Genomic DNA, 10,483 nt, shown 5'->3' with positions numbered 1-10,483 from the left:
GACTTCTGACTGAACAACTTCACAACTCTGATGCGGTTCCTCCCGTTTATTATGTGAAGCTGCTTTGAAGCAATCTGCATGGTTTAACGCTTTACAAATAAACATGACTTGACACAGGTTACAAAGAGGAAGCCGAGCAGTGATAGTTTCAGCAATCAGATGCGGTGTCATCACATGCTTCAGAAACCATCTGTATCTGAAATTAACCACAAGGCAACAGGAAACCAATCCCTACAGTGGGCGGAGGGAGGGAGTCTCATCTCATGTAGGACTCATGTTACAGAAAACACCCGTGGGGTGCCGGTTTCCAAGAAAAGGCCCAAGTCATGAAATAAGGCTGGAATCAAGATCAACATTTATGGGAGAAACATGGCGGATCCTAACGGAGAGCGCTTCTGTGTGAACCCATCTCATCTTTTTATAGCACACTTGAAGGGTGTTATAGGAAGAGACTGACAGCACATGGGATGGACGCTGTAAAACAATGCTGAAAATGGCAGAAGAAACACACCAAGCCAGATCGGATAACCAAAAAATAATTCAATATTTATTTGTAGTACAAACAAGTCTTGTATTGGTTTTCATATACTATACAATACATATGGACAATTTTATATCCTTCATAAACCAGAAAATTGAACTGCCCGGTTACCAAGCCCAGTATTATACACATAAGATAGATTGTATCTTTAAAAAAAAAAAAAATGTATACAGCACATATAAAACAGCTCTTTGACATTTGAAGCTGTAACACGATGCCGACGCATTGTCAAATAAAAATCCCTGAAAAATTCCTCGGTGAGGTAAGATATACAGTTCCTTATTCGCTCATCTAGTTCCTGTGTGTCGTTCGCTTTCGCTCCTACTGTTATTAAATCGCAGAACCGTTATGTAGCTACAAGAAACGTCCACAGAAAGCCTCGTTCCTGTGTTCTGGCAATATACGAACAGAGAAAAACATGAACGGTTTCTCTTTCCCATGGTTACAGATACAAACATTCCTCCACAAGAAGCAGCTCGAAATCAAGATGTACATGTAGATAAAGAAGCCATGAAATGAAGCGCCTTTTCGTCCCGGGGTGACGCGAGAGCGCCGTGTTGTATCGTGACTGGGTCGTTTCAAGCCCGAGAAACAGTCATCCGCGATGATATAAATTAAGGGGACGACTCTTGCATATCTGCACAAGAGGAGTATTAAATTTTATATATTATATATCGAGATATATGAAAAGGCCACAGGAGTCAGTATACAGCACGTATTTTGTATATTAAGGAAATCCATGGGTTAAATCGAATTGGACGAAACACGAGCGAGCGCCCAGCACCCAGACGCGCTCCGGACACCCCGGGCGAAAATCTGCCTCCGTTTCAAGCTCTATCTCTGTGGATCTCTAGTATCAAAAGTAGAGGAGTCAAAAACCCGAGGCCATTTTCTAGAAAATACTGCAAAGGGTTGTTGAGTATATTGCAGAGTAACAAATACAACCTTGACTGACCCGTTAAAGACCATTAGTCGTCTATTATTATTACTACATATTGGTTTCTTTAAAAATGAACAAACGTCTTGGTAATACAACGATTTCTAAAGTAAGATACAAAGAGAGTATTGAACAGTCAGAGTAAGAAAGAATTAAAAAGGTTATATAAGGCCAGCTTAAAGCAACCCTGTTAACTCAAGCACTCGTCCGCTCGGGTCCAGTCGCTCGTCCCTGAGGTCAGGAACGCCCTCGCTACACACTGTCTGCTGCCCGTGAGCAGCAAGAGTAGTTAAAAAAACAGTCCTCAACATTCGGTGACGTGCCACGCCTTGAGAGGATTGCATGCCCAAATACATCGAGTGAATAGATATACTCTTACGTAGAAATTAATACAATATATTCATACTGTAATGAGAATCGCCAAGGCCAGAAGGTGAGTGAGCCCGGAAGTTGGGACACAAACGTGGATCTGTCGATCTTGCGGTTAAGGAACAATGAGCTTTAAGTGCACGCGTCGTCCCACGCAGCTGCGGGGCCTCGTCGCAGCCTAGGACTGGCAGCTCCTCTGAATGTCTCTTTCTGTGTGTGTTGGAGTACCGCTTTTAAGTGCCAAGAAGAGAAAGGCTTCGCCACTGTGCAAAACGCATTAGGTCATTGCAAACGTAGAGCGAGAGCGAGAGAGGGAAAATAAAGAGGGGGAGGGCCTCACAATGTTTGTTTGTGTTGGTTCGCTCGCCAACACCATCACTACTTTGGACAACATGGTTCTGCACAGAGGAAAGAGACAAAGATATAGAAATGGACAGAATGCATGTGGGGTGCACCTCTCCGACCCTACGTTCTCGTCCGGTTAGAAAAGCAAAATCCCACGCGGTGCGTCGGCAGCCTTGGAGACGGGAGGGCATCTGCAATCAAAGCTTCCTTCTCTTCGAGCCAAGCGCTGTGCAAAAGTCTCACGTTTCTTCTCATGTATCAAACCGTGAGAGAAAAAAAAAGAACAGTCTATTCCATGAAGGCAAGAAAAGCTGCATTAAAATCCACCGGAGGGCTTGAGAGGGGCCCGTGTGCTTAACCACCCTCCGTCCCTCCACTCGCCGCGGCTGCTGGCCTGTCCTCCAGGTCAAAAGCTCCCCTGGAGATGGGAGATAAACATTCAAAGGGTGGCTGCTCCCACCCAGCATCCTCTGCTGGCCTTCATGTGGACTCCAGCGTGTCCAGCTGGAACATGTTGTGATTGGTGGGCGTGGTGAAGAAGAGCTGGTCGTTGGGCGTTGAGCGGTTGTCGCAGGGGCTGTTTAGCCCCAGTGTCCTCTCGAAGTCCAAAAGCTGCCCCATGAAGTTGAAATTGGGCGAGATGTTGGACTTCTTGCGCTTGACGAAGTCGTAGGCGTCGTTGAGCGACAGGTTGAGCTTCTGCATCAGGTACGCCACCGTGACGGTGACCGAGCGACTGATGCCCGCTAGGCAGTGCACCAAGATGCCACACTTTTTGGAACGAGCTTCATCTGAGGAACAGAAGAACATAAAACAGATGAGCCTAAATCTCACACATACACATATTACATTAATGACCTCTGCATCAGTTTGGGAGCATGAAAAATGCCCGCATCCAAATATGAAAACAGTTTTCTTGAATGAGGAGGCTATCCTTGTGGACTAGCTTTAAGACACCTAAGAAGGTTTAATCGATAGATTTTATTCTTCAATAAAAGAGGTGCATTTAGAGACTTTTTGGCTTTTAGTGTTTTAGTTGGACTTTGACAAACCCACCAGCTTCAATTATACATTTCTAAGACAAGTACAAAACTAAAAACTACGGCTCTGTGTACACATTCAAGGCCTATTCACACCAAAATGAGTGTCTGGTGCATAAATTCAAACGAACTAATGTGTCTGTTCAGACCATCACAAAATGGCATGTTTCCTTTTGTTTTTTGGAGAGGTGTTCTAATCTCTTTCCCACTGGAGTGTGAAGAAAGCAGCCCAACCAGTAGAGTGCATAAATGCGGTCCATTTTTTCTGGATGCATTTCTCCCCATTTATTCTTCCCATAGGAGTCATAAAAAGTCTTCGTTAAAGAGTTGAATCCCAGCATTACAACAAACTTGATTTGAAGCAATGAAGTTGCAAAAAGAGTCACAAGATTGTCTACTTAATGGCTTTAATGAGGGGCGAAAAATGGAATCTAATCAAGCTTTATAGATAATAAAAAAACAATGAAATATAAAACTGTAATATGTGTTGATTATATAGACAATATTTTACATTTACTAATATATATTTTTACAGGTTAGTTATTGTTTAAAATCAATTCCTCTTGTAAATGAATGGTATTTTTGCTTCCAGAAACTGACGACTGAACTCTGAAGATTCATGTTTTTGATCACATGCCCAGAGATGCTGCGGTTACATAAAAATACGACTCGAGTGCTGCTCATGACCAAAGCATTTTGCTAAGCTTCAGTGAGTAGCACAGGAAGAATCATGATCTAATTTTGAGTGTGTGAACAGGCCTGTGGACAGACACCTTTTGCTGCTGCGTTTGAGTTTTTAAATGACATTAGCATCGCATTTTAAAGCTTAAAGTCATGACGTCATCACACAAGAACCAATGAGGTTTGATGCTATGGACATGTTTGATTTGAAAGTGAACACAGGTTTACTTTCTACACCGTTATCATACAAAGTCATATTGTTTCAGAAGCACCGGATTAAATTTTTGTTACCTTTAGAGAGCTTGAAACTTTCAGTCCACACTGACTATAACTGTATGGAGAAACACAATAAAATGTGCATTATTGAGGGAACCATCCCTTTAAGAGACATGTCTGATGGGAGTCTGTGTAATCATACAGGGCTTCCTGTAGACCAATTAGTCGTGGGCTCTTGTTTGGAAAAAAGAAGTTTAATCTCAACTTCATAAGGCTCCGCTGAACTCCTGAAATGGCCAATCATGACACGGTGGCTGTGGTAGAGTCTGCTTCAGTACGGTAGCGTTCAGTGAGCGATGATAAGAGTGACGCGCTCTACAGCTCCAGTCAGCAGAGCCATGAGCGATTCACCCAGACAACAGCTAAAGTCAAGATAACCCACGTGACAAAAGCCCTCTCTAAAGTTTTCTACCAGCTCTGACCCGTGAATGGGAGAAAGTACAGCTATACATTATTTAGAGACGAAGTGCATCTGGTTTTGTGGGGCATGACGTACTACAGAGCCATTAGTGCCAGGCGAGTAAAGTGGCCATTTCCTCTTCTCCGCTCGTGATGGATGTGGCAAGAGCGCTCCGAGTCCAGCTGAACCCTAGAACAATGAGGTCACTTCCCCCAGAAACCCTGGCTCTGCCACAAAGACACTTCGGAGCTTCAGTGAATTCATAAAACACAACGTACAGTATGTAAAACAACAACGACCACCGAGCTCTCCAGCGTTTGCTGTTTTTTTTTTTTTTTATCTAAACAGGAAGTTCCTTTCAGCAAAGCTTCCTAAGGTTCAATAGGAAGCAACGGCACCATTTACACAAACGATCACATGAAGAGTGTGTTTACGCAGCAAAAGTGAAAGTGTTCAGCGAGCGAACAGCAGCGTCCATCTGCATAACAGGATGTTGTGATGGTTCAGTGCACCAGTTTTCCCTTCCGCTTCTCTCGTACCTGCTTACCTCATGACCAAAGGATAATGCACGGTTAACCACTTCAGATTATTTATTTTCTCCATTTCTGTCACCGATGGAGTTTTGGTTCCTTGCCGCTGTCGCCTCTGGCTTGCTTAGTTGGGGACTCTTCATTTCTGGCAATATTGTGGATTTGATTGCACAGATACTATTTAAACTGAACTAAGGGTGCGTTTCCCAAAAACACAACTATGGTCGCAAGTTCTGTCAACACTGATAGAGTTCACTGGAACTAACAACCGTAGTTAGATAACAATGCCTTTGGGAAACGCGCCCTTGGACGATGACATCACTGAATAAATGATGAACTGACTTTAACTGGAAACATAAGTGTTTACTATCGTCCTCTTGCGTTATTGACACACTATTTTCCTGTTTAATACTGTAAAGCTACTTTAACACAATCTGCATTGTATAAAGCACTATATAAATAAAGCTGACTGACCCAACATTGAACCTTCTGTCATCATGCACTCATCCTTTTGGGTGAACTATCCCTTTACTATCACTCAGTTACACGGTTATCTCATCAACTAGATATTTCCCACAGTCTCAATTTATTTAAAGGTTAAGAATGAGCGGCAGAAACCAGAACAACAGGTTCCAGTCAAAAGCACATGTGAGTGAGATGCCAGACTACTGTCAGGCGAAAACACCCCCAGTGCGAACGGGAAATCATTTCACTTTCAATACCGGTGGTGTTTCAGTAAAGCTGTACACGGTCACATTAAAATGGATGTAAACAGTGAGCTCATGCGCTCTTGGCTTTCTATACCTACCACAAACACCACAGTGCAGACTTTTACCATTTGCAGCTCTTGAGGAGACCGAGTACAAAGACTAAGACCAAACTGAGCCTTTGTAATGCAGATATAACCTCAGACTAGATGATTTTAGGAAATGACTACAGAAAGTGTCACCCAAGATCTGCCGCAGACAGCACATGTGGCTTCAGTGGAACAACACTGGCATCAAAACACCAGAGAAACTAAAACTGTTTCCCTCCCAATTCATCTGGAGACCCAAGCTTTTATTTATTTAAATGAACAGGTTTGCTACCCATTCAAAGCAAACGATGAAATCCGTGCATGCTTTGCTCGATTCATGCTCACGCGGTTCACTTCACCATTAGTGGTGGAGCTCTGTGATCTATGGCCTACATCGATCACTTCTGTACAGCTCACTGAATCAATTATATCCGCTTCCTCTGCTGCACCCTTCCAGTAATGTTGTGCCCTTGTTTTACATCACCACGGGAAAGCTCGTCTGACCTGACCCGAGCTCGTTTGCTTGAGAAATGTGTGGAGATGCCTATCTGTCAGATTTAAGCAGCTTGGCAATGCCTCACAGTTTGATGACATTTGTGTCCCTGGAGCAGTCATTAGCAGAATAAGGTATATTTGTAGCAATAACCAACAATACATTGTACGAGTCAAAATTATTAATTTTTCTTTTATGACAAAAATCATTGGGATTTTAAGTAAAGATAATGTTCCATGAACATATTTAGTAAATTTCCTACCGTAAATATCTCAAAACTTAATTTTTGATTAGTAATATGCATTGCTAAGAACTTCATTTGAACAACTTTAAAGATGATTTTCTCAATATTTAGATTTTTTTTTTTGTGCATGCACAGATTCCAGATGTTCAAATAGTTGTATCTCAGCCAAATATTGTCCGATCCTAACAAACCAGACAATAATGGCAAGCTTATTTATCCAGCTTTCAGATGATGTATAACTCTCTGTTTCAAAAAACTGACCCTTACGACTGGTTTTGTGACTTAGTATGTAAACACAGGCTTTTCTTTGGAAGGCGATTAATGGTTTTGCAGCCCTAGAAGTGTGAGTGTCCTGGACTCAAACGCATCCTGAGGTCACACCGGGAACATAATAAACCACAGTCTGAGCTTCACAGATGTGGAAGTCCAGAAGGCGGAAACTTACCGATGAAAGAAATGGCTTCAGGGAAAAACTGAGATAAGTTTTGGCTCCAGTGATCCGAGATGGGAATCTGCTTGTACTTGAATTCCCCGTCGTGTTCGAACATGTTGGGCAGGTTGGGAGTGACGTTCAGGATGTACTTGATGTTGTACTTTCCCAGAACGTCCAGGTTGGTGGAGTCTTTGGCACAGCCCAGGTACAGATAGGGGAGGATCTGGACTGGGAATGCTGGTTGGTTACTGGGCAGCGGGCTGCCCTCGGACTCGGTGGCGCTGCCCGGTTCCCGGTCCGACTCGCCGTCGGAGCAGTCGGAGCTGATCCGCAGGCCGCCGAGACCCAGGACGGACGCGGGCGGAGAGCTGCTCGGACAGGAGCAGTCCAGATTCGTCTCGCAGTGCTCTGGGTATTCAGTCTGAAACTTGTTAAATCCTCCTGGAACACGCCAGATAACACACACTCATCAGCCAACACATCATCTCACATTAATGCATTCATACACACACTAAATACAGATTATAATGCTTGAACATGCATCACTCAAATTAGATTATAATAGAGAATTATTAGCATGTAGTCTGATGCAAATAATGTGGTTATTAAAATTATTTGTCTATAGCAAGATGTTATACCATTCCATATCAGTATATTATGTACAGTACCAGTCAAAGGCTTTTGAAGCCTGCATTTATTTGATCCAAAGTACAGCAGTAATATTGTGAAATATTTTTACCATTTAAAATAACTGCTTTCTATTTGAAAATGTAATTTATTTCTGTGATCAAAGCTGAATTTTCAGCATCATTACTGCAGTCTACAATGTCACATGATCTTCAGAAATCATTCTAATATGCTGATATGAACAGGAATATGAATTTGATGAATAGAGAGATCCAAATATAAAGCATTTATCGGAAATAAAAAGCTTTTGTAACATTATACATTATAAATGCCGTTCTTCTGAACTTTCTATTCATCAAAGTATGAATTCCAGCTGTTATTAGTTACAACAGCCATACTGACTAGTTATCACATAAGACAAAACACTTTAATTAGTGAGATAAGAAACGTTACAATTAAAACAGCTGGTGTACTGAATAACTTAGAGACATTTCACCCAAAAATGATCATTGGGTCATATATTTACCCTCATGTCCTTCCAAACCTGTATGAATTTCTTTAGTGGAATATAAAAACACAGCCATTTCTCAACATCTCTTGTTTTGGTTTGGTTTGGTAGGACATGATATGGGGAGCACATTAACTATTTTTGGGTGAACTGTCCCTTTAAGAACCACAGATCCTCGTTAAACTCCGTCACTGCTGGCACAACATCTAATACTTAACTAGTGTAACTGAAGAAGATAATAGTCACCGTTTCTGTTAAGTGTGTAATAAAAGCAGGTATTCTGCAGGAACGCGTGTAAAGTGTGGTGCTCAGAGATGAATGTTATGAACGGAACGCCGTGTCTATTTTGTGAATGGCAGAGAAAGCGAGAAGTACACAGCCAAACACCATTTCCACGACTAAAAAAACTCGACGTATGCGCACATCCGCGCGGAATATCGTACAGAACGCGTGTCTTAATCGAAAAGAGCGAAGCGGCGTCGTGATTCGGTGCCTTCCGCCGTTCATTCATGAATCGCTCGCGTTCCTTCTGAAAGACAACATGGCGGAGCCATCTTAGATTAATGAAAACACGCTCGTTTCTCTTTTTCAAAAGACTTGCAGTCGAAACACGATAGAAGTGCCCTACTGTAAGGGAAACTGAGTATATAAAAGTATTTCACGTGAGTACTGCGCCGTATCGGTGAAATAGTTCGTCTAAATCACGTTGAGTTCACCTCAGCGCTTGTGAACTTTTCTCACTTCTAGAGTCCCAACGTTAGAGGAGCGGGTCCGGTTTAATCCGTTCCTCTCTCTCTCTCTCTCTCACACACACACACACACACACACACACACACACACACACAGCGCGTTTGGAGCTCTCGGAAGTTTTGAACAGCAGACCAAACGCGGCGTTGCTCCGGAGAAACCGTTCTCGTCAGCACCGGCGTCGGTTACCGTACCTTCCAGGTAGTAGGCTTTGCAGCCGTCGTCCCTCAGCTTGTGCAGGAGCAGCCCCAGCACGGAGCTCTGCCAGTCCGCCGCCGCCGCCTCGTCGTACAGCAGCACCGTGTCCGTCTTACAGCGCCGCACGAAGCGCTCCTTGTCCTCGGTGTTCGGGATGATGGAGCGGATGGGCAGGTTGCCCTTCTTCAGCCTCCGCAGCATGAGTCCCGGGATGGCCAGGTTGATGGCGGACTCGATGTGCGAGGACTCGTAGAGCTCGTGTGAGCGGCAGTCGAGCAGCAGCAGCGATCCGCCGCCGCTCTGTAGCTCCTCCTGCAGCCACTCGGCGCTTTTGCTCGACATTATCGCGCCGCTCCAGACGCTGTTTTTCATGGGGAGAGAGGGCGAGGCTGCGGTGGGAGCGATCAGGCGCTGAGAAGAAGTTCCCCCGCGGGCAAATCCATGCGCGTCGAGAGGTCTGGCTCTGCTGCTTCTGTGCGCTCGGCGTCCATAAGAGGCAGCTGCTGCTGCGGGGAACGCTCCGTCAGATCCGCGCCGAGCGCGCTGGACGCGGGGGAAGAGAGCAGCTCATGATCGCTCGCCTGTTTGTCATGTTCTGACGCCTGTTTGACAGGCTGTAATAAACCGATCGCGTCACGCCGGTGGGCGGGGCCTGGGCGGAGCATTTAAAGGCGCAGCGCCTCTTTATTTTCCCTCGCAAAACTTTCAGTCATAGCCCCATGGAAGAGTATGAGTCTTGAGGTAGATTGGTATAGAGATCAGAAGGAAATAAGAAGAGGCTGATTTAGTAGATGTTACAGAAGTATATAAAAACTTTACACAGATCTATACTGATGGTACTAAGAAGCCAGAGGCATGAGTAACAGGATTTGAAGAAATGGTTCCAGCGAAACGAGTTGAGGTTAATAGAAGAACATCGAGCGGTTTAGCAGTATATGCATTGGAAATGCAATTTTAGTTTCTTTACATTGGGTGGAGGAAAAAACGTGAATAGACAAAGTTGTAATGTGTTCAGATTCGTCACCAGTTCTAGTAAGTTTGAGATCTTTACATCCAGAAGTTGACAAGATATACTATACGAGACCCTTAACTCAGTTACAAGAATAACAAATCAGGAAGGCCAAGTTAAATTGTTATGGGTTCCAGCGCATGTAGGAGTAGATACGGTGGCAAAGAGGGCATTGATGAAGAGAAACGTAGAAATGCAAATAAGTATCAATAAGGTAGAAGTGAAAAGCATAATCTGGATAAAGAGGGGAAAGGGAGACATCTATACCAAATTCAAGAGAGTATTAAAGCAAAGAGGGTAGGAATTGGG

At 43.8% G+C, this 10,483-nt stretch overlaps 1 protein-coding gene across 2 annotated transcripts; it reads right to left on the bottom strand.

Moving 5' to 3' along the window:
- Positions 1–525: 525 nt before the first annotated feature.
- On the bottom strand, positions 526–9,776 carry dusp7 (dual specificity phosphatase 7). Of its 2 annotated transcripts, none has more exons than XM_042733520.1 (3): positions 9,162–9,775; positions 7,098–7,526; positions 526–2,983 (listed from the first exon to the last, which is right to left on the bottom strand). In XM_042733520.1, the coding sequence occupies exons 1-3, from the start codon at positions 9,535–9,537 to the stop codon at positions 2,673–2,675; spliced, it is 1,116 nt and encodes a 371-aa protein (XP_042589454.1). In that variant the 5' UTR covers positions 9,538–9,775; the 3' UTR covers positions 526–2,672. The 2 variants fall into 2 exon arrangements, with proteins under 2 accessions (XP_042589454.1, XP_042589455.1); XM_042733521.1 differs by lacking the exon at positions 526–2,983 and adding an exon at positions 3,622–6,517 and having other exon boundaries at positions 9,162–9,776.
- Between the last annotated feature and the right edge of the window lie 707 nt (positions 9,777–10,483).

The sequence above is a fragment of the Cyprinus carpio genome, chromosome B11, assembly GCF_018340385.1.
Source record: "Cyprinus carpio isolate SPL01 chromosome B11, ASM1834038v1, whole genome shotgun sequence".
Lineage (NCBI taxonomy): Eukaryota > Metazoa > Chordata > Actinopteri > Cypriniformes > Cyprinidae > Cyprinus > Cyprinus carpio.
This window is presented reverse-complemented; position numbering and strand designations above follow the sequence as displayed.